We start from the raw sequence: 24,502 nt of genomic DNA on the forward strand, positions 1-24,502 counted from the left end.
CACTAAAATTAATAAAACTGAAATAAAAATAAATGAAAATGTATTTATTTTATTATTTTATTTATTTAAAAAATATATACAAAAAAAATTACAAAAGCACAAAACAAGTGTAAAATATGAAATTAGAAGTTATTTTTATTTATTTATTTTTAAATATAAAATAATTTATAATATATTTCTTTGTATATGTATGTATTACACTGCCCTGCATCTTGAAAAAAAGTTTTTTTTATTTAAAGTATTAGATAATTTCATGATGCTGAGTTCAGAAATATAATAAAAAAAAATGTATCATGTAGTTTTTTTTTCCACGACATAAGAATAAAGAATTTAAATTAGTTATATGCATCAGCAATAATGCACTTATCAAAATAACGAATGCAGTCAAATGTCAAAAGTTTTGAAGTATACAAAAGCCAATTCACAATATTAATAAATACAATAATAGTGTATAAATAATAGTGAAATACCGCTGTGATAGATAGGTAAATAAAAGAATAAATGCTGAAAAATTGTGAATATTTTCATCTCAGGAGGAGCAAATACAGCAAAACTAAACAGGCAGAGGAGAAAAACCTGCAGCCAGGTAAGAAAACACCTTTCATCAGTCTTCAGCTGGACCACAAAATGAAACTTTTCTGTGCTCAAACCTTCTGTTAATGTGCCGGTAGGGGTGAGAATATATGTGGATCCTTACACCTACGAAGACCCCAACCAGGCCATCAGGGAGTTCGCTAAGGAGATCAACACCTCCTGTATCAAGATTGAGAAGGTGATCGGCATCGGTGCGTTAACGGCTCTTCTACATTGTTAGCAAGTCATTTATTGATGACAGATGCACGTAAAAGTCCCTTCCTGTCTCTGTAGGTGAGTTTGGCGAGGTGTGCAGCGGCCGTCTGAAACTTCCTGGAAAGCGAGAGATCTGTGTGGCCATCAAAACGCTGAAGGCGGGGTTTACCGAGCAGCAGAGGCTGGACTTCCTGAGCGAGGCCAGCGTGATTGGCCAGTTTGACCATCCTAATATCATTCACCTGGAAGGCGTGGTCACCAAATGTAAGTTAAAGCGGACATCATAGATTTTTATTTGTCCCCTGCAATCATATATATATATATATATATATATATATATCTATATATATATATATATGTGTGTGTGTGTGTGTGACCCTGGACCACAAAACCAATCTCAAGTTGCTGGGGTATATTTGTAGCAATAGCCAAAAAATCATTGTATGGGTCAAAATTATTGATTTTTCTTTTATGCCAAAAATCATTATGACATTAAGTAAAGATCATGTTCCATGAAGATATTTTGTACATTTCCTATTGTAAATATATCAAAACTCAATTTTTGTTATGCATTGCTAAGAACTTTAACAGGACAACTTTGACAGCGATTTTTTTAATATAAAAGAGTCTTTAATATTTATAGTAAAATTATAATATAGTACACAGCCCTGCATTTTGACTGAAATCCAAATTATCAGCATTAGGGTTTTTTTACACAAAAAAATAAATAAAAATATTCTATATACTGTATATATATATATATATATATATATATATATATATATATATATATATATATATATATATATATATATGTATATATATATATATCAGCTTTAATGCATTTATCAAAATAATAAAAGCAGTCAAATGTCAAAAGTTTAATTACAAAAAATAAATATTCATAATGTATAATTTAACTCACATTCTGCAAAGGAGTGGAAAAGTGGAAAGGATCCGGATCAAATCAGTATCGTAAAATCATGTCTTCAGAATCATTCATGCATTTGAAAATGGACTGAGAATTGAACAAACAGTTGTAATCTGACTCAGAGGTAGATAGGAATCAAGATTTCTTCATATTAGAAATGGTTGTCAAAAGAAAAATGCTACAAAATGCATCATATTTTGTGAGAATGTGTGATGTGCTCGAGCAGAACAGCTACTAGTTTTGGAATCAGCAGCCAAAATTAGTTAGAAACAAGTGTTGGATTTCATTCAGAAAATATGATGCATTATTAAAAGACATCAAGGGCTTTTCTTTGTCTTCTTCAGTCATTTTTAGTTTGGGATGTTTTCAAGAGGTTCGTCTTGCCTTAAATATTAGTTTTGAGTTCATGTCATATCAGAATTTCCTACTTGGAACCATCGTGGAATTCAGGGACAGAGCTGATAAAATTCTAAAAAAAAATTAATATTACGCAAATAAAATACTTATGTTTCATGCTAATAAAAACCTGTTAATGCTTCTGAGAATTAGTCGGCAGAATGCTGTGGTCAGAAGTCGGGATGTTAAGTGTGCATAAAGCCACTAAAGAAACAGACTGCTGATAGAACATGTTTTCCTTTTGATGTGCTAATGGTCGTGTGTGTTTATGTATGCATGTCCAGCTTATCTGTGTGTTTGCTTGCTGAGCGTGTCTTGACAAAAACTGCTATGAGATGCAGACACACACACACACACACACAGCCTTGTGGTCTCCAGATGGAGTGGGTCGCTCTGGACGGCTAATGTGAGCTAAAAAGCACAGCAGACTCATCAATCACGTCGTCAGACCTAAATGTGTTTGGGGTTAGAGTGTCACCCTATATCTGTAACCTACAGCCACTGCTCTGTGTGTGTGTGTGTGTGTGTGTGTGTGTGAGAGAGAGAGAGAGAGAGAGAGAGAGAGCGAGCGAAAGTCAGACTTTACATGCTACACATTTAGCATGTTTTCTTATTCGTCTTGGCTTTCCTTCTACTTTATTTTTGTTTACTTTACTTTTTCTGTCATTGGACTAGTTTATCAATAAAAGAGAGCGACGGTGAATTAAAAGATTCATTTTAAATGTGAGAAACTGAATAACATCAGTTTTGATTTTTAATTGATTAATTTTCATGTAATTTTTAATTATGTCTATTCTTGATATTTCAAATATGTTCTTTTTTTGCACATATACGCACATAACATTTTTGCTGTATATACTAAAAGAAACAAAGTTTTGAGCATCAGGTGACACCAAATGCATTGATTTATAATTTCTTAGTAAATTAAAATGGTGCGAGACATTTCTAACAGTTGAATATCAGCCAGCACTGTCAATGTTTCATTTAATTTTAGCTCTTAAATGTCCCCGTGAAACTATAAAGCCATCTCAAGTCTCCCGCTTTGTGTTACTGCAGAGCTAGTGGAGTTGAATGCTTCATTTGCATAATGTAAATGAGTATGAAGTGAATCTAAATATGTAAATAAGGTGGTGTGGAGCGGGGCCTCTCGATGTCTCTCATCAATGATTCAACAGCATTTCTTAGCGATTATTTGGCTTTATAAGACTTGTGGTAGTTGCATTCTTAATGCAAGAAATATAATTTCTAGTGTTTATTTTTTTTTTTTACTGTTTTTGTTTTTTGAAATTATAAATGGTATATTTCTGTTATGTTTTGATGGAGATTATAACCCTTGTCTTGCAGAGTTCATTGTCAAGCGTACACATGCATGTCGGCACAGCTATACACACGAAGTCAGTAAACGCATCATTAGCATTCTAATAGGATGGGCGGAGAGGGGCGGGGCTGGGAAACTCCAACAGTGAGGAGGCGGGGTCAGAGGTCACCTGCTCCTCAGGCCCTCTGGAGGAGCTGTCAGTCAAACTCACCTCGAGGTCATCAGAAAGGCCAGCCCAACAAAGATGGCTGACAATGTGTCTGGTCAAGCTTTATTTACTGCACTTCCTCTATAGGAAAGGAGCATTGGCTAAGTGTCAATCAGCCGGCCTGTGACTGTGTGTGTGTGTGTGTGTTGATTCTCTTTGAATAACTGATATACATGTTCTGCGCTCAGTGTTTACATCTGGTTGACACTAATATAAGAAGTTTCAGTAAACGGTGTTGCATATGCCCAGGGCATCTCTGGCATTCAAATACTGTCAGTGGGAAAGTTTGAGTGCTTTGTTAAATAGATTTACATTTAATTAGCTTTATTCAAAGCCACTTACAAAAGAAGAACAAACTTTTACATCCTAAGAAGACAGTAACATGCCATAATACAAAACGAGATGGTTTAGAGTAGATTTGTTGTTTTTCCTTACAGAAACTTGAATTTACTATAATCTGTGAAGTTGAATTGTTCTCTTTTTGTCTGTTTCTGTGATTGCAGGCAAACCAGTTATGATTATCACTGAATATATGGAGAACGGCTCACTGGACATGTTTCTCAGAGTAAGATCAATACACTGAAATTACATATATATGGGGTTGGTTAAAAAAAAATCCCCAAAAGAGCACCTGGGGAATAGGTAATATTTCTTTATTAGGGTGTTTTACCTCCTTTTGCCTTTAAAACAGCTTCCAAAAGGACCTGAAAATAATATTTTGCCACACCTGCCGATGTCAGTGACTTGAGAAAATTTACCAGCCATAATTTTTTTTTTACTAGCCATGAAAATCTGTGTGCATTATTTACAAAAAAATATTGTTTATTGTTGTTATTATTATTATTATTATTATTATTATTATTATGAATGTTATTAGTAGTAGTAGTAGTAGTAAGTAGTATTAAATCAAATAACAGAAAATAAATTATTAAAAAATATAATTGCAATACAATTGAACTGTAAAGTATTTCATAATACTTTTAATTTATTTAATAAAAGTTATAATAATTTTATATAACAGCAGTAAAATTACAATATAAATATTTATGATTGTTGTTTTTCTTTGCTTTCAATCATTAAACCATAGAGGTTTTAATTATGTCGGAAAACCAGAGGGAAATTCTATTTTGAAATGTTTCTCTTTTGTTAACTACACATTTATAAATGCTTCTTATTTCAAGTCTGGGAAGATGTTTGTCGCATGTTGCATTTTCATTATAAGCGACTCACAGAGCTGGAGTTCATGTGGAGCTGTATTTAACACTTACCTTTCAGCGTGAAAAAATTGAGGTGTTTCGGACAAAAGACACAAGTTGAAGAGAAACTGGAGATTTTCCCCATACTAAATGACTCAGAAGAACAATCACGACTAAAGCAGCTTTGATTCTTGTCAGGTCTGATGTGTTCTCTCCTCTTTCAGAAGAATGACGGCCGCTTCACCGTTATTCAGCTGGTGGGCATCCTGAGAGGAATCTCGTCTGGAATGAAGTATCTATCTGACATGAGTTACGTTCACAGGGATCTGGCAGCACGCAACATCCTAGTGAACAGCAACCTGGTGTGCAAAGTCTCAGATTTTGGGATGTCCAGAGTGCTTGAAGATGAGCCAGAAGGAGCGTATACTACCAGGGTAAGTGTGTGTGTATGTTTTTACGTTTATTCATATATAATTTTACATTCATATTATCATACAGTATATACAATTAAGTAACTAATGTTTCAGACATATTATGGCTGGTTAATTTGATTATTTTTGTTCCGCCAGTGAAACAGAACAGTTCATTGTAGGAACAAGACAAGTAGGATCCGTGTACTTTTGCGCCCATTCGTTTTTTTATGAAATACGGAAAATGTGGTTTCTTCTTTAATGGTTCAAACACTGATGAATAGAATAAGCAGACACAAACTAATTTCCATTATTCAAAATTTATATTTCATTAAAAATCGTAAAAAAAAATTATATAAAGCTTGTTTTTAATGTATATAAATGCTAAATTTAGTTTCAATTAAATGAATGACAGCTTTATAATTATTTCTGTCATTCATTTAATTAAACGTTTTTTTTAAACTATACATTTATTTCAGTTAACATTTATTTAATAATTATTAATATTTTTATAAATTAGATAGATAGATAGATAGATAGATAGATAGATAGATAGATAGATAGATAGATAGATAGATAGATAGACAGATCATTATATTATATTTAATATCATAATTTTATCACATTTTCACAGTTATAACAGTGGTTCCAATATGATTACATGGAATATCAGACTTCTGAGAATGGCACTTATTCAGTTAATTCTGTTGTATAATGCTGTTTATTGTCAATAACATGAACCTGTCAATCACAGGGAGGGAAGATCCCGATCCGCTGGACGGCTCCAGAAGCCATCACATACAGGAAGTTCACCTCAGCCAGTGACGTGTGGAGTTACGGAATCGTCATGTGGGAAGTGATGTCATACGGTGAACGACCATACTGGGACATGAGCAACCAGGATGTGAGTGGCACTGTACCACAGATCTAATTAATTACGTGTGGTTGTCATGCCTTTAGCGCTGGCGTTCCCATGGTACACTTTCCAGAAATGCATGCAAAGTTTTAATACTCAGATTTATCATGCTCTTATGTGGCATGCCAAGTTATACAAACCAACTGAATGCCTTAAATCAGCAAAATCAGCCATTCATTTTCTCTTCTGTTTCCTAGGTGATAAAGGCAATAGAGGAAGGCTACCGGTTGCCGCCGCCCATGGAGTGTCCCCTGGCTCTGCATCAGCTCATGCTGGAGTGCTGGATGAGGGAACGAGCGGACAGACCCAAATTCAGCCAGATTGTCAACATGCTGGACAAACTCATACGCAATCCTGCCACGCTCAAGAGGACGGCCGGAGACGCCAGCAGGTGAACATGCACACTTACACAGACTCACACAGAGATTTCCATTCACTTTTTTTATTGCTATTTTGGGTATATTTTGGTATTAGTCCTAAAATATGTGATTGGCATATGTAGATAGTAACTTAAAAAGTCCTTTGTTCCCTTATGAACATGTATTAGGTTTTTCTATTCTTCTGGAGACATTTACATAAATTTAATCTTGACAAGAAGCTATTTATAATTGCGTTTTATATAATAAATGTATATATATATATATTATTATATATTATTATTATAAATGCATTTATAATAAATATATTATAAATGCATTTTAGTCAATTTTTTTTTTTAAGAAATCTGTTCAGCAAGTGTGCATTAAATTGCTCAAATGTGACAGTAAAGACATTTATAATATTGGAAAAGATTTATATTTCAAATAAATGCTGTTCTTACATTAACTAAAATAAATAAAAAAAATAAAAAGAAAAAAAAATGTCCTGGTTTCCAAAAAAAAAAAAAAAAAAAAAAAAAATCAGCAGCACAAATGTTTTCAACATTAATAATAATAAGAAATGTTTTTTTGCAGCAGTACTTAAGAATGATTTCTGAAGGATCATGTGACACTGAAGACTGGAGTAATGATGCTGAAAATTCAGCTGCGCATCACAGGAATAAATGACACTTTAAAATATATTCAAATAGAAAACAGTTATTTTAAATTGTAATAATATTTCATATTTTTACAATTTTTTGTGTATTTTTAATTAAATAAATGCAGCCTTGGTGAGCATGAGAGACTGACCCCAAACTTTTGAAGAGTTTTGTATGTTTCTGGCTTAACCTAAAATATGCACACACACACACACACACACATACAATTATGACAAGTTCATTTTCTCTGGGTAAAAATGTATTCTCTGCTGTTGTCGCCCTCAGGCCCCACCCCTCCACACTTCACCACGCCCCCTCTGAAGGCTCCGCCCCCGCTTTAGGTTCTGTGGATGAATGGCTGAAAATCATTGGACTTGAGCAATACAGAGAAAACTTCAGCACAGCAGGATTCTGCAGCTTAGAGAGCATCTTACACATGAGTCACGAGTGAGCACCACTTTCACACATTACACAGCCAATAACACATCCTGATGAGCTTGAAGATGACTTTAGCTTACCGAAACTCCCTCTTTTACAGGGATCTGGGCAAAATGGGAATCTCATGCAGTGCACATCAGAGGAAGATCCTGAGCAGCGCGCAGGAATTATTTTCTGGAATGCATCACAGACAAGACACAAAGGTTCCTGTCTGATCTGTGACGAGGGGAAAAAAATAATGCATCATGTTGGTTGACATGGATTACAAGAGGGACGGAATATTTCACATTCGCACTTTAACGAATACGAACGGTATGAAGATCACAATGAATGAGCTAAACTGCACTTTTCTGGTCCTCTTTGTGCTTCTATGAGGAATTTTCTTCAAGTCAAAAGATTTTAAACTGGCATTTTGCTGAGAATTAATATGACTTAATGCATCTCTCCGGATGAGATGTTTCTGGCCCTGTTGTTCCAGGTGGCGAGGCAGTATTTTTTGACAGGAGAAAGTTTGGGAAGTGTCCTCCTTCTTTAAGTGGAAAGAACCGTTTCAACTAAGTGCAAACAGACTACAACGCTTTTCACCTCAGGATCTTTTCAGGATGGCCGCTCGTCGTCAGCAGGAAGGAATTGTTCCCTGCGGATGAGATTTGAACATTATATTCAGATCTTTTGCCTCGGGAGATTTTGAGCCTTTGCAAACGAAGCTAACAGACCTTTTGGATGGTGTGTGTTTATTTTATGAAGGCCAGATGGGAGTTTCAGAGGCATTGCTGAATGGAAAATTATATTGCTTTATTTGTTGAAAAAAAATAAATAAATAAATAAATGGAATGAGGAGATAGATCCAAGTTACTCATGTTCCATGTATCCAATCTTTGCATTTTTAAGTAGCAAAGTAAAAGACTCAATCTGATGATCTTTCTTGTTTTCTTTGTCAATCTTGTTTGTTTCTCTCCTTTTAATTTCATTTATTTCTACATCTAAATAAATGTCTGCACCTTTGAGAACCACTGAATCTGCACCCAGAGATCCTACGCAAACAGCTAAATCTGTGTAGAAATTGATAAAATGTTTGAAACTGCTGAGTTGAATCATTGCAAAAATTTCATAGTCACAGATATATTTTTTTGAATTTTCTTTTTTCACTGTATATAATCTAGGATTGTGTGTACATAGTTTTTAATAGTTTTTCTTCATGATGTACATAATACCAGCAGACGTTTCCATGTACAGCTCAGTCATTTTCTTCCTGTTTTTCTTTACACATGTTAACAGAATGTATTTAATTATACAGTGAGCATAATATTCATGTTGGCAGTAAATGTAACATTTTAAAACAGCAGTACATTTAAGAAAGGTTCGGTAACATATTGAGAAGTCTTTTAATTTCACAGTTTCTGTATTTCCACCTTTAGGTGCACCTAACTTATGAGCTTTATTTATGATCTTTTGTATCTAGTTCATAAAATAAAAATTCAAAGAAATTGTTTACAGTTGGCGTTCTATATTTATAATAATTAAATCCATTATACAACATATCCACATATATTTACATTAGTGTAAACCAAGCATGGCATCCTCAAGTTTACAATGTTGTTCTGTACATACAGCTATATAAATGCATTTTTCAAGTCTTTTAAAGGGTTCTCTTTTAAACATTTGTTTTAGTGTTATTTCTTCAGTTTGTATGATGATTTGTCAAGTATCATGGAGAGCACTTTCAAGTCTGATTCTTCCAGATCATTCTCAGAAAGATCAAGTTCTTTCAGGTGGGATGGATTTGATTTCAGAGCTTCAGTCAATGCTGTCACTCCTTCATGTGTTACATTACAGTTAGACAACCTGAAGAGAGCAGAGTGGATTTTCAGAAAGTGGAAAATGTAACAAGTAATGATACGAATGGTATAGTTTTTGTGGAAATCTGATTTGGTCTTACAGCTTTTACCTGAGCTTCTCTAGTGTACAGTGAGGATTCTGCAGTCCAGCACAGAGCTTCTTCACACCTGAGTCTTGTAGATCATTAATGCTCAGATCCAGATCTGTCAGACTGCAGGTCTTTGAGCTGAGAGCTGAAGCCAGAGCAGTGCAGCTTCTCTCAGTGATTCCACATTTGTCCAACCTGAGACAGATATTAATTCGTAACATATGCTTCATTTCCCAACTTTATCAAAAACTATATTTCTATATATTAACCTCAGTGTTTTCAGTCTGCAGTTTGGATGCTGAAGAACAGCAGACAGCAGCTCTGCTCCCTGATCTCCGGGTCTGTTGTTGCCCAAGTCCAGTTCTCTCAGATGAGAGTTTGACCTCAGAACTGAAGCCAGAGATCCAAAACCTTCTGTTCTGATTATGCAAGTTGAAAGTCTATGACAAGTCAAAAAGGTAAAGTTCTTAATTATACAAATTATAGTACACAATATCACTTTAAAGGAATAGTTAACCCAAAATAAATAAATACATCTGTAATTTGCTCATGAATGTTTTTTCATACAACTTTGATTTACAGTAAATGCCAACCTCAAAACAGTATCATAACAAGAATCCACATTGAAATTTATTTTTAGAACAGATGTTTAAGTCATTACTGAGCTGTTGTTTTTTTAAGGTATCCTCCTGGGACACAGGCATAGACTTTTGTCCTCTGTAGAGGACATTATATTTTAGAGAATTTCTCTGAGACCCTACATGTCACAGTTTTAAGTCTGGATGTCCTGTACAGAGCACATTCAGTTTTTTTTGAGATATCAAATGTGATTTGATCAAAATAAACACTCCTCTCCTTGTTCTTTATATATAACTGATATTTACAGAATTATCTAATTCACCACTCTTATGGAAATATAATATATATTATTTTGTAATTATTATTTAAATCTGCTACTTTTCAAATTTGTCATAAATAAATATCTCAGAAAAATGTTGTGGGGTTTCAAATCGGAATATGACTTTTTTTTTCTTCTGTAGAGGACACCAGGACAAACATCATGTTAATCAGGCATTTTGGGGAGACACAACAAGTCAATGGGGAAAGAAATCATAGATCAATATTCCAATGAAATATGAGATATTCTTATGAAAATGTTGCCAAGTTATTACTCTCATTATTACACTTCTTTTGTTTTCATTATGGTTTGCCCCAAGAACACATTAATATGCTTATTAGATGCAATGTATAGACACGTTGAATGAGAATACCAATTTATGGACATTTTACACACATATTCCCCAAAGTACAGTATATCAACTCATTGTTATATCTTTCATAATAATAATAATAATTATTATTATTATAAAAATTATTATTATTTTTTCCCTATACATGCCTATTCATGTATTTTTTTTATATAAAATACGAATAAAATATATTTTTTCAATTTTTTTTTTCCATTTATTTCTTATGCTGCAACCAATGTAATGACATAAAAAACAAGATTCACAAAACATTATTTTTTTTTTTTTTGGTTCTCAGGAGGAATTAATTCTCAAATTGCTATTTGTCACGTGACATGTTGGCGTCAATAGCGTCGAATTTAGCGCCATTTTTAACTGACGCGATCGCGTTTTATATTTTGAGACCGGTAAATTAATAATTTATTTTTTTCACTTTGTTCCTCACATAAAGTTATCGTATGGCTTCATGAGACTTTAAATATTGCCTGGTAGTCATATGGAGTGCAATTCTGAAAAAAAATTTGTGCGTGGCATTAAAAATACACACCAATTGTTATTTGGAAATTCTCCTCATGGGGGTGAGTAAATAATTTCCATTTATGATTCGAGTAAATTATTACTTTAAAGTCATCATGGATTCAAAAGTCACATATTTTTTTCCCCATAATCCTTCATCAACGTAACTTTTTGATTGACATCACCAGAACCACTCTTTTTTATTATTATTATCGCAACCCCCCCCCCCCCCCCCCCCCCCAAAAAAAAAAAAAAAAAAAAAACTCATATAGAGACTCCTATATATAACTCATATAGAGACTTTTATTTTCCTTTTAATGAATTCCCGATGGATAAAATCAACTTCAACCTTACTTTTTCTCACTGGATATCCTGAATTGTTTTATGTAAATTTTCATAGTGACAAATGGAATTGTTGCAACAGTAGCATTAGTTAACAGTTCTTCTATGTCTCGACTTTATATTGCACTTTTTAAATGAATCATCAATTCAGATATAGCTCATTATGACTAATTAAGTTTCTTATAACTCACTTTAGTGTTTCCAATGCACAGTGAACTTTCACCACAGCAGCACAGAGATGTTTCACTCCAGAGTCTCCAATGTTGTTCCAGCTCAGGTCCAGCACTCTCAGATGTGAAGGGTAAACTCAGAGCTTTGCTCAGGTAAACACAGCCTGCTTCTGTTACTCCACAGTTCTTCAGACTACAGAGAGAAGAGTACATATAGTCTAGTTTCACTTGTAAACCTGAATATACAATATCTGAAGCTTAAAGAAGAAGCCTACTTCAGTGATTCCAGTCTACACTTTGTGTCCTCTAGTCCCGCAGTAGGAAGAACGATAAAATGAAGATCAGGTTTACAGACATCAGAACCCAGGATCCTCCTGACAATGGATTTATATGTCTGATTAAAACTTTTACATGTAAACAGGGACATGTTATTATATAGACATGTTGTTTCTGTTTTGCTTTACTGAACACACATACAATAATTTTTTTAAGTCGTAGTGTGATCTTTTCAATCCAATACAGAGTATTTCTACTCCTGAGTCCTGCAGGTTGTTGTGGCTCAGGTCCAGCTCTCTGAGATTGGATATTGATGGAAGAACAGCAGAAAGCACCGCGCATCCTATTTCTGTGATATCACAGTCATGCACCCTGCCAACACAAGTATATTATTAGCAAAGGCTATTTAGATGCTATTTTCTGTTTAAATAGTGATAAATACAGTTACACCAAGTATAAATAGCAACAAATATCTTCTTATTTATGCTAAGTGCAAATAGTGATAGATGCTCTTTAGTGTAAAAAGAAGTAATTGTAGTAGTAGTTGACTAGTTGCACTAATTGTAAATAGAAACAGAATCTTTCTTTAACTTCATATCCTTCACCTCATGTAAGTAAGCAACTGAATGTTCTCACCAAATCTTTTTCGATAACTTGATCACAGGAAGCAGCCAGAACACAGCCACGTCCGATCTTCCATATTTATGGAGTTCAAACTCCTCAAACTTCTCATTTGAAGTCATTAAGATGTACACCAGAGCCAGATCTGGGGACAGAGCTTCGCTGTTCAGTTTTCCAGAGGTCAGGTAGCTTTGGATTTCAGTAATGAGGGAATGATCTTTGAGTTCATTCAGACAGTGGAACAAAACAAGAGCCAATTCTGAGCAAGGGATTGTTTTTATCTTTTGCTTGAGATACTCAGTAGTTTTCTCTCTTTCCAGGGAGCTGTCAGTCTTCTTCACCAAAAGCCCTTTTAATAGACTGTGATTTGACTCCAGAGAAAGTCCAATCAGGAATCGAAGGAAAAGATCAAGATATCCATTCATACTTTTTAAAATTTTTTCAACTGCACACTTGTGTAAACTCAACATTGTCACCGGCGATCCAGATTCATGTGCTTCAAGCACGTTTATTCTGCTGTTGTGGAAGGAGAGATGCACATATAGAGCTGCTAGATGCTCCTGAACACTCAGATGAACAAAGCAGAAAACTTTCCCCTGATACAAGCCCAACTCCTCTCTGAAGATCTGAGAGCACAATCCTGAGTACACTGATGCTTCTGTCACATCAATGCCACACTCTCTCAGGTCTTCCTCATAGAAGATCAGGTTGCCTCTATCCAGCTGCTCATACGCCAGTTTCCCTAGTTTGAAAATCATCTCTTTGTCTGTCTCCTTCTTCTCATTGTACTTTGTGTCTTTGATGTTAATCTGTGCCGTCAGGAAGTGTGTGTACATCTGAGTGAGAGTCTTGGGAATCTCTCCACTCTCTGCTCGACTCAACATCTTCTCCAGAACAGCGGCTGAGATCCAGCAGAACACTGGGATGTGGCACATGATGAAGAGGCTCCTTGATGACTTCAGGTGTGAGATGATCCTATCGGCCAGACTCTGATCACTGACTCTCTTCCGGAAGTATTCCTCCTTCTGTGGATCATTGAAGCCTCGTACCTCTGTCACTCGATGGACACACTCAGAGGGGACGAGATCAGCTGCTGCTGGTCTGGAGGTGATCCAGATGAGAGCAGAGGGAAGCAGATTCCCCACAATGAGGTTCGTCAGCAGCACGTCCACTGAGACTGATTCACTTACATCACACAACCTCACATCGCTCTGAAAATCCAGAGACAGACGACACTCGTCCAGACCATCAAAGATGAACAACACTTTATATTTGTCACTGAAAATGTCTATTTCTTTTGTTTCAGGGAAAAAGAGCTGAAGAAGATCTGAAAGACTGAGTGTTTTGTCCTTCATCAGATTGATCTCTCTGAAAGGAAGTGGAAATAAGAGCTGGACGTCCTGATTCTCTTTCCCTTCAGCCCAGTCCAGGATGAACTTCTGCACAGAGACTGTTTTTCCAATGCCAGCGACTCCCTTTGTCAGCACAGTTCTGATGGGTTTGTCTTGTCCAGGTAAAGCTCTAAAGATGTCACTACATTTGATTGGTATTGTTGCTCCTGCAGCAGCCTTCAAAGTTTTTTCTATTCTTTTTATTTCATGTTCGTTACTGATCTCTCCATTCCCTCCCTCCGTGATGTAGAGCTCCATGTAAATCTCATTCAGAAGTTTTGGGTTTCCCTGTTTTGCAAATCCTTCGAAAATGTACAGATGCTTCTTTTTTATTTCTGTTTTTAATCTTTGAATCTTGACGCCAGGCCTTTTTGAATCATATCTATTGAAAATATATTTTTCAGTTACTGAGAATATGCACAATACAGACGCTATAAATAAGACTCTTGATGCATTGAACCTACTGATGAATGAATTCTCCAGGAAAGCTGCCAGTCTTCACAGCATGCTGACATGATTTTGTTAGTGAATACCTTATAGACAAAATAATATTTTGTAATAAGCATTAAAATCTCAACGATCTATAACCTCTGAGAATTAAGATTTTTGTCTGAGAATTGTAAAAACTTTTGTGCACTGTTTACAGTTCACTTTGCTGAAGCAAAATAAATGGGTTCTTATAATAGAATTTTACCTTAGTCTCAGTGGAGGTGGTTCATTAAGATGAATTGGTATTTGCATTGATCGGTCACTCTTCATAGACAAAACACTTGGGGAAGATGAGTCTGATCTCTCCTGCTGAAAACTGAAAGCAAAACTAACCATTGGTAGATTTTAATAAAGAAGAATTCTAGTATTTTAGTAAAGATTGACAACAAAGCATTGATAAGAGTCAGAAAAAAATTAAATCTGAATCCTTATAACTGTGTTACTGCCCTGATGACCCACTGTTCTGTCTATCTTTATCTTAAACGAGCAATCGTCATTACCTTTTTTCCATTGATCCATTTTTCAGATGAATTGGCATTAGCATTGATCGGTCGCTCTTCATGGACAAAACACTAGGACCAGAAGAGTCTGATCTATTCACTAAACTGTGAGAGTAAACAAAATAGTATTTTATGCTATAAATTATAAATTAATATTAAGAATGTTCAAAATACAAGCATTTTCTTAAAATGTTTCACAGTAATAGTAATGCTATAATTATGTTAATTTGACAATTTATTTGATAATTAAGCTTAAAACGATGTACAAATATACCTTAGATGTGGAAGATGTGTTTTATTTCTTAAGTAGACTGGCATTTGTATTGATCGGTCACTTTTCATAGACAAAACACTGGGCGCAGGTGACTGTCAAGATAAAACATTAACATTATATCAAGATAATTTTTTATTTGAAACTACAGTTTAAACTGAGGTATGACAGATGTAATCTGTCGTAATGGACTTTAAATATCACAGAGTAATTGTTTCAATTAGCAATATACATTTAATAGGTTTACCAAAGACAATAAAGATTATTTTTTTGGTATAAATAAAATATATATTTGTCTCACTCATTCAGTCCATTTAAAGAGGTGTAGGAATCCATGTTGTGTTCAGTGTGCTTTGTAGATATTGTTTTTCATGTTATACATTTGTTTTCCCAACATAATAAGGGGGTAAAGAAAGCCTTTTGTTCCTCAGAACATGGCATGCTGCAAATGAGGAAGAGAAACATGATTAAGTATGTAATCTCTCTTTAAGATCGGGCTTTGCTGGTTTTTGTTAGTAGTGTTATGCAGTAAAGTATAATAAAGATCAACCTTACAATAATTTTCAACAATAATTGAAAAATATTACAAAGTAATAATTACATGACATCAAAATTAAATTATACAATACTGTATCTCTTTCATGTAACAAATACAAATATCTTTAATATATAACTCCTAGAGTTAATCGTAGCTCATTTCTCAATTGAAAAATAAAATAATAAATTAAAACATGGACTCGTGCTGTTGTCTCTGCGTCACACTATAATGTTACACCCTGATAAAGGGGGAAAATAGAAATTAATAAATGAAAACAGGGACTCGTGCTGTTGTCTCTGCGTCAGTCTGTATTGGCTGTGACGCACAGCACACATCGCGTCAGCCACCACCTGCAACTTTCGATCTCCCTCTAGTGGACACTCCAAAAGTACACTTAAATCATATTGATTTTAACCCTGTTTTTTTCTTCTCTTTTTTTTTCAATTGAATCACATTGATTCCATCATCATTTATATGATCATTATTACCTCTAACACCATCAACCTCAAAACACTCCCCCTCAAAATTTAGATGTCGTCCCGACATCTTGTAAATGCATTTTTTTTTAAATTTTCCTTCAACATGAGCTATTCTGCTCTTACTATATCAGTGTTTTCTTAGCCTGCATTATGCCACTGACTATATTTGATATCCATACATAAGATATGGGTAGGGATTATAAAATGGCACTGAACTTGGCCATGGTGGAAGTGCTTGCTGTCCAAGGTAAGACATATTCTGATACTGCTGAACTTCACCACTACAGCTTGTATTATAGCAGGTGGGGGTTCCGAGGTGATCATAAGTGAACAGGCGAGGGGCTCGTCTTTCTCTCTGTGGTCTTGGATATCTCCCATCTACTGTAGAATCATTGCATGGCTCAAGTGATACTGTGTGCTCAACGTCAATCTGTTCCTCTACATGGTGCCCTGTCACTAATGGGTCCTCCTACTTGAATCAGCTCTTCATCACCGTCTTCACCTGGGCATTCTTCATGTGAAAGCTCAACAGTGTCCACTCTTTCTCCTAAATCCTCACCATCCTTGGTCTGCCCGGCCAGTCCACTTGTCTCCCTTTCTAACTCATTAGGATCTCCCTCACTCCCTTCTCCACAGTATTGCTGCTGGTTTGGTGAGTAATAAAGACAAAACTCGTCCTCATCCTCTTCTTGATCTTCATTAGGTTTTACAATATAATTTCTCTTCTGCTTTGTCATCTTTTTTGTTAAATAATCAGCTGTGTCAGATTGCCCTTCCATTGGCAGGAGATCACATGACAGTAAGAGGTTACGATGCAGGATCCTAGACCTTCCCTTTCCTACCTCTGGCTTCACTTCGTAAATCGGGAGATCTTCTTTCATTCGCCTCACAACAGTATGGATGGTCTCCTCCCAGTGGTTGCGCAATTTGCCCGTGCCTCCTCTTGGTGTCAGGTTTCTAACAAGTACACGGGTCGCCCGGATACAAGGTTGTACTTCTCAATTTTCTATCGTAGTTTTTTTTTTACTTCGCACTGCAGCTTTTTCCCGCATTCTCTCTTGCTATTTCGTGTGCTTCTTGCATCTGTTCTCTCCATCTCTGCATTCATTCCTCCCGGCTCACTGTTCCAGTGCTTTCTTCCAACCCAAAGAGTAGATCCACTGGTAGTCTGGGATGCCGGCCATATAGAAGATAAAAAGGTGAGAATCCTGTTTACCTCACATTTTTGGTGCTATTATATGCAAAGATCAGTTTGTTCAGGAATTCCTTCCAGTTCGTCTTCTGCTTGTCTGTCAGTGTTTTGAGCATTTGAAGCAAGGTCCTGTTGAATCGTTCCGTCTGACCGTTCCCTTGCGGGTGGTATGGTGTTGTTCTGGAACTCAGGACACCACAATTCTTTGTCAGCTGGGCTAGAAGCTGGTTTTCAAATTCACCACCTTGATCGTGGTGTATTCGTCTAGGAAATCCAAATCGCAGGGCATAATCATTAAACAGGCGATCAGCTACTGTTTTAGCAGACTTTGATGTTGTGGGATACGCCTGCGCAAACCGTGTAAAATGGTCAAACTATGACTAATATGTATTCGTATCCCCCCTTGCATTTATCTAAATGCAGAAAGTCAACAGATACAAGCTCAAAAGGCTGCGTTGTAATGATATTAACGAGAGGAGCCCTTGTCTCCCTACAAGGCTTCTTTTGCTTTAAACAATGACAGCTTTTTGAAACATAATGTTCAAATCTCTTGTTGCATATGGGGCCAAAAGAAACGGTCTCTGATCAGTGATGTCGTGCGATCAACTCCTTGGTGACCCATCTCATTGTGCAACTTCTTCATTACCACTGCCTTGTATCTTTCAGGTAGGACCAGCTGGTGTCTATTAGCAGTCTTCCGCTTTAGGATGCCGTTCTCATCCAAATGAAGCTTCTCCCATTCACGAAGAAGACATCGGCTCTGAGGGGTAAGAGACTTCATTTGTTTGGAGCAAGGTCTCATACCAGTTAATTTATATTTTATTACAGGCCCCATGTGTGGATCCTCCCTTTGACTCTGTTGTATTTCAGCCACAAGAAGAGGTTCACTGTCACCCATGTCAGGTGAACATGGAGACGAATCAGATACTACCCAAGGTGAGGTATCTTCCTGGACTTCTACAGCTTGTGCGGTGGCTGCAATGCAGTCTGATGACAATTCCTCCGTACACTGTTCTATCATCCCTTCAATGTCTAGAGGCAATCTTGATAAACTGTCAGCATCTGCATTCTCTCGGCCAGGGCGGTACTTTATTGAAAAATGGAAGTCGGCTAACTCCGCTACCCACCTACAGCCGGTGGCATTGAGTTTCGCGCTGGATAGTACATACGTGAGAGGGTTATTATCGCTAAAGACTGTGAATGTAGGTGCATAGTATAAATAGTCTCTAAATTTCTCCGTTATTGACCACTTGAGGGCGAGAAACTCTAATTTGCCCGAATGGAGGTGGTAATTTCGTTCAGCGGCTGTAAGGGTCCGAGATCCATACGCTATTACACGGAGCTTACCCCCCCTGCTTTTGGTACAATACTGCCCCCAGGCCTTGGTTTGAGGCGTCTGTATGAAGAATAAAAGGCAGTGAAAAGTCTGGAAATCCAAGGATAGGTGGTTCGACCAGATGGTTTATCAATTTTTTCCAAGATCTCTTGGTGCTCATCCTTCCAAACTATTGGTTGGTTTGAAGGCACTCCTCTATTCTTCACTTTACTTTGTCTGGAATTTTGGCAAGTGTTTTCCACTCCTGGGGTGCTCTTGAGTAAATCATACAGTGGTCCAGCAATCTTTGAAAAATCCTTAATATATTGTCGGTAGTAACTTAAGAGGCCCATCACAGTTCGCAGCTGCCCGACAGTACTTGGTCTCTTTTCCTTCCAAGCTCCCACAGCCTCTGTGTCAGCTGGATCCACTTTGCTACCTTCAGCTGACACAATTCTTCCAAGGTAACGGATTTCCCTCTTGAACAGTCCACATTTGCTTGGCTTCAATTTTATTCCATACCGTCTAAGCTGCTGCAGTACCTCCTGCACATGGTGGACATGGTCTTCAAAGGACTTGCTGTAGACTAAGATATCATCAAGGTATGGCACACATATCCGGTCTCTCAAACTCTCCAAGCATTCCTCCATACACCTCTGAAAGGCAGCTGGAGCATTCATCAAGCCAAAAGGGATTCGTATCCACTCATACAACCCCCACGGGGTTACAAATGCGGTCAGGGGCCTACTCTCCTTTGCCATAAAGCCCTGATGATATGCTTTGCCCTGATCCAATAGTGAAAACCATGAATTCCCACCCAGGTTGTCAAGGATATCTTGGACTCTGGGAATTGGCTGACGATCAGGATTGGTCTTCTTATTCAGCTCCCTGTAATCCACACAAAGACGGAGGCTTCCATCCCTTTTCCTAACACAGACAACAGGTGATGCATAAGATGATGTTGATTTTGATATCCAACCCTGAGCAATCAGGTCATGAAGGTAATCTTTTACTTCCCTATAGAGTGGTTTCGGCACAGAGATGTATGAACGTGCAACAGGAACTGTGTCTTTAAGGGATATCTTCAGGGTTAGATTTTCTATGCATCCGATGTCATCATCTGACTTCGAGAATGACGCACATTCCTCTCGTAACATCTTGCATACTATTTCCTTTTCAGGCTGACTCAGATGACCCAAATTGACTGGAGGGTCCCAGGTATCACTGGCAAGCTCAGCGCTGCTTGTTTGGATATGATTCACTGAAGCAGGTATGGACTGAATTGACTGATCTAATGACACGGATGGATAAAACAGCTTGTACCCTATGTGCTGTTCCTATGAATGTTTTTCCATACAGGACAATGTCATGGTCCGTAGGATTCCAAGCATCAAGTACGATGTAGGGTGGAACCCCCTTCTTAACCTTTAAAAGTGTCTCCTGGAACTCTAGCCCTTCCGCCCATTTGGGATCAAGATCGGGTTCAAACATCAAAGTAGTGTCCTCCTTCAGTGGGTTCATCTTTATTCGGCACTCAACCTGCAAAGAGGTACGCTTGGGAACTAATATTTTTTCTCTGGGAGTTCTCACCACATACTCATGTGACTTCTCTGCCTTTAGAAGTGCTATAAAAGCTTGAATGTGATTTATCTCTAATCTTGGGAGTGCCACATTAACTAATCTCTTTAACTGTTCATCACATGCTGAATCTGCACTTTCACCTTTATTGTCTGTCACTATGAACTCAATAGCATTGTAACCAATGATGGGATGGGAGAGATGTTTCCCCCTTTGTTACCAGCATGGGAATGACAGGATCTACTCGGTCATTGTTTCCTCTTTGCAGCTGAAATGTGACTTCTATCCACCCAACATAAGGAATACCTTGTCCATTTGCTGCTACTATTTGAAGTGTGTCCGGTGCGTCAATTATTTCTGAAAGAAGCCTTAACCTTACATCAGGTAATATTTCATTTTTCCACCACTCATCGATGATACACACTTGAGATCCAGTATCCCACAATGCTGTTTTTTTTAACTCCCTGGATAAAACAGTCAATGAGACACTGTTTTTCCCACTAAAGCAGCCATGCTCAGTGATTTGTTTGAATTTTTTCTCATTGTGGCACTTAATTCTTTTGACATCTTTATGCCCTTTCTGCTGGCAGTCTTTCTTGTGTCTACTCCAGTGATGAGTCTGACATAACTTGGAGCAATAGAAAGCTTTGCGGCAGGATGTGCATACTCGTAAATTGTGGTCACCTCCCTTCATCCCACACCCCCCCAGCATTGTTGATGGGACTCTAACATCTGGCAGGTTACTCCCTGTCCCGTGGAAGTAACCCTCTCTCGTTTAAATAAGCATCCCTGGATGAGTTTACTGCCCTTGCTCTACAGCCTGCAAAGAAATGCTCACTGCTTCCACATCTATAGCAGTGGGTGCAATAACTTTCAGTGTCACTCTGCTGACAGTTGAAGCATCTTCTTCGTTGACTTCTTGTCTGGGTGGAAAGACGGTGTGGTGCAAATCCTTGCTGGAACTGAGCTGTTCTCCCTCTCTGTCCTGTATTGTAATTGGGCCAGTACCCTGGGAATGGGCATTCCGGGTGAGTAGCTGGGCCATAATTTCGGAAACCTGGTGAGGACAAACCCTGTTCCACAGCTGTCTGGGGTAATTGAATCGACTCTCTAATCTGTGACACTTCAGCGCTGAGGTTCTTTAATAGTGCCATGTCTGATTTTATTTCTCTGAGTTCATTTAGCAAATCAGGGTTATGCTTATTTTTATTTTCCTGAAGTGACATTTTCCCTTTCTTTTCTGCAGGTGCTGGGATATCGTTGCATTCCGCCGAATGCACCACGACTGGACGATGCTGGACTGCAGCTTTCTTTTTGTTTTGTCTCTCTGTTTCAGTCATACATGCAAGGTTTAATTTCTCTAACAACAGCTCATCACTCACATCTGTTTGTTGCAGGTATGGCTTTAGGTCCCCTCTGATATAGTCATTTTGCAGACCAGTAAGAACTGTATGCAGAAACATATTTTGCACCAGAATGGGATCATATTTGAGACTAGACTCCGCTTCCTGTGATGCAAATAAAATCTTCTGCCTAAGATCTAAAATACGAATTAAAAAAGTTCTGGGGTGTCTCCTTACTGTCTTGGACTTCTGACATCAGCTGCTTGTACAGCTCTGTGGCGCCCCTCTCCTGGTAATGTGAGCGAAGGATCCTTCTCAGGTTAGGCAGTGTTAAGTTTGCTTTGCCCTCCAGATAGCTGCGTAGCTGCATGCCAGGGACGATGGCTTTAATTACTGCATGGACTATTTCATGTTCAGGGACATTCTTATTTTTCCCGTTCTCGATTTGATGGGCCAAGCTGGAAAAACTAAGTTTTATCTTTCTGCCCTGGTTCCCCAATCTGACCAGATATTTTGAACTCCCTCTGCCACAGAAGTGATTGGGTAAGGTCTTTTGTTGAGGCACCGCCCTGAAATGTCTGATCTTTTGACTCACTGTCTGTACTTCCTGTTTTGATTCACCCTCTTTTGGCTGCAATGATAACTGTAAAGCTAATTGGAGTGCTTCAATCTGTTTTTGCAATTTTCTTGCTCTGACATCTGAGTTACATGCAATTCCTTTTGCTGTGACTCTACTGTGTTTGGATTTGACAACTGAATTTCAGTGATTTTGTCTTTAAGGTCAAGGAGAAAAGACATACCCTGGTCTTCAAGTTCATCTACCTCATCTCTTTCAATATACTTTACAATATGTGCAATTAGAAATGAGCGACTTTTACCCAAAACATTCTCTCTTTGCGTACCAGCAATATCTAAAAAGTCACATACTGCAATCAGATGATCACTGCTGAGTGAGTAAAGTGTCCCCACTACTTCAAGTCTCAAGTCCTCCAATGTGTTCATGTTGTTTGTGGATAAGTGGCCAGTGTCAGTGTAAAGCAGGATGTCTACTTGGTTGGGAATGACTTGCAGTTATCCTGGTTGGGTGAGGAACCTCAGAATACTCGCACTTCTGCCAATCCAGTTGTGAGACTACTGTACACCGCCGACCTCCTATCGTGGTAGTTGTGGTTGCAAGGGTGGGATGTCGTCATATGGCACTACATCGCTCGGCAGGACCAGGAACCATCCATCCTCGCTGGGGCCTCCAAAATGTTACACCCTGATAAAGGGGGAAAATAGAAATTAATAAATGAAAACAGGGACTCGTGCTGTTGTCTCTGCGTCAGTCTGTATTGGCTGTGACGCACAGCACACATCGCGTCAGCCACAACCTGCAACTTTCGATCTCCCTCTAGTGGACACTCCAAAAGTACACTTAAATCATATTGATTTTAACCTGTTTTTTCTTCTCTTTTTTTCAATTGAATCACATTGATTCCATCATTTATATGATCATTTTGATCTTTAATCTTTTTAACCTCTATCTGTGCAGTAGTAGTACTTACCATATGTCAACCAGTTTGATGATTTCTGTTTTTTCACAGGCTATCTGCCCCAGGCTGATATTTTGTCCTCGGTGTTGTGAGTAAATTGTGAAGTCAAGGAAGTTAGTGATGGCTTAGCCTCAGGCATTACGGACCGCCCACAGTATGTGCACTAACTGCATTATTAGGGCAACATTTGTGAGAAAGGTCACACAGGTATTTTTATCAGTTTGTTTACATCAGCTTGTTTAAAAAAAGCACCAGGATACACAAAGGACAAAGCACAAAGAAACCAGACACTTTGTTATGCTAGCGACATCAGATTTTTGAAGAATATTCAGTTTAGACTATTTAGTAATCTTGATATTCACATATGCAGTTGTACGTTTTGTCTTGTTTTCTGATTGTGCATTTGAGTTGTCAGCACCTATATTCTGTTCTGTACTTGGAGACTCATTCATAATGTGAGTGCGTAATGTGAGTGCAGTGTTTTTGTATATCTAAAGTCTTTGATAAAATAAAGGTTTGTTCCTCAAACAATACTGTAGATCAGGGATAGGCAACTTCGGTCCTGGAGGGCCACTGTCCTGCAGAGTTTAGCTCCATCCCTAATTAAACAGACCTGAACAAGGCAATCAGTATTTTCGGGATTACTAGATAGATACAGGCAGGTGAGTTTTTATGAGGGCTGAAGCTAAACTCTGCAGGATAGTGGCCCTCCAGGACCGGAGTTGCCTATCCCTGCTGTAGATCATAAGAGCTATTGCTTTAGGACCTTGAGACATTCTAAAATGATCTTTGATTTTCTGTGAAAAACACTGCTGATAGATTTTATTTTATTATGTTCAAAACAAAGGTAAATATAATTCAGGATTTTTTTCTTTCTTCACATAAAATCCTCAGATTTGAATTGTTGAAATGCCTAATATTAAGTGAATAGTTGTCTGTTTTCAAAGCATTTGAATGAGTGCCGAAGACATGCAGTAAACCCCACAAATAATGCAAGAAAAAAAGTGTATGTGAACGTGCAACATCATTTCTAGCTAAAAAATGCTCCTGCAAAGCATTATCACTTTTCAGTTATTTGAGGTTAAAATACAGTTTATAGGCCTATTGCATTATTTTTTTACATGTATTTTTTGCAGCACAGAATATAAAGAA

The 24,502-nt window shown here is 37.4% G+C and overlaps 2 protein-coding genes across 2 annotated transcripts in view; one reads left to right on the top strand and one right to left on the bottom strand.

The window, feature by feature from the left end:
- The window catches only part of LOC109104454 (ephrin type-A receptor 4-like), a 35,731-nt gene extending 26,619 nt beyond the window's left edge, over positions 1-9,112 (top strand). The window contains 9 exon segments of the mRNA XM_042771842.1: positions 534-586; positions 672-785; positions 868-1,053; positions 4,146-4,207; positions 5,063-5,272; positions 6,003-6,152; positions 6,362-6,555; positions 7,468-7,629; positions 7,721-9,112. Coding sequence (XP_042627776.1) covers positions 534-586; positions 672-785; positions 868-1,053; positions 4,146-4,207; positions 5,063-5,272; positions 6,003-6,152; positions 6,362-6,555; positions 7,468-7,629; positions 7,721-7,835 — 1,246 coding nt within the window. The 3' untranslated portion in view covers positions 7,836-9,112.
- LOC109103958 (NACHT, LRR and PYD domains-containing protein 3-like) lies at positions 8,994-23,456 on the bottom strand. The gene is given in 14 exon segments (XM_042771788.1): positions 8,994-9,465; positions 9,569-9,742; positions 9,817-9,987; positions 11,844-11,957; positions 11,959-12,015; positions 12,098-12,196; positions 12,300-12,470; positions 12,735-14,492; positions 14,575-14,643; positions 14,805-14,915; positions 15,100-15,204; positions 15,374-15,465; positions 15,672-15,812; positions 23,363-23,456. Coding segments are annotated over 12 exon segments (3,069 nt in total). The 5' UTR covers positions 15,442-15,465; positions 15,672-15,812; positions 23,363-23,456; the 3' UTR covers positions 8,994-9,293.
- Positions 23,457-24,502: the final 1,046 nt, after the last annotated feature.

The sequence above is a fragment of the Cyprinus carpio genome, chromosome A15 (genome assembly GCF_018340385.1).
Source record: "Cyprinus carpio isolate SPL01 chromosome A15, ASM1834038v1, whole genome shotgun sequence".
Lineage (NCBI taxonomy): Eukaryota > Metazoa > Chordata > Actinopteri > Cypriniformes > Cyprinidae > Cyprinus > Cyprinus carpio.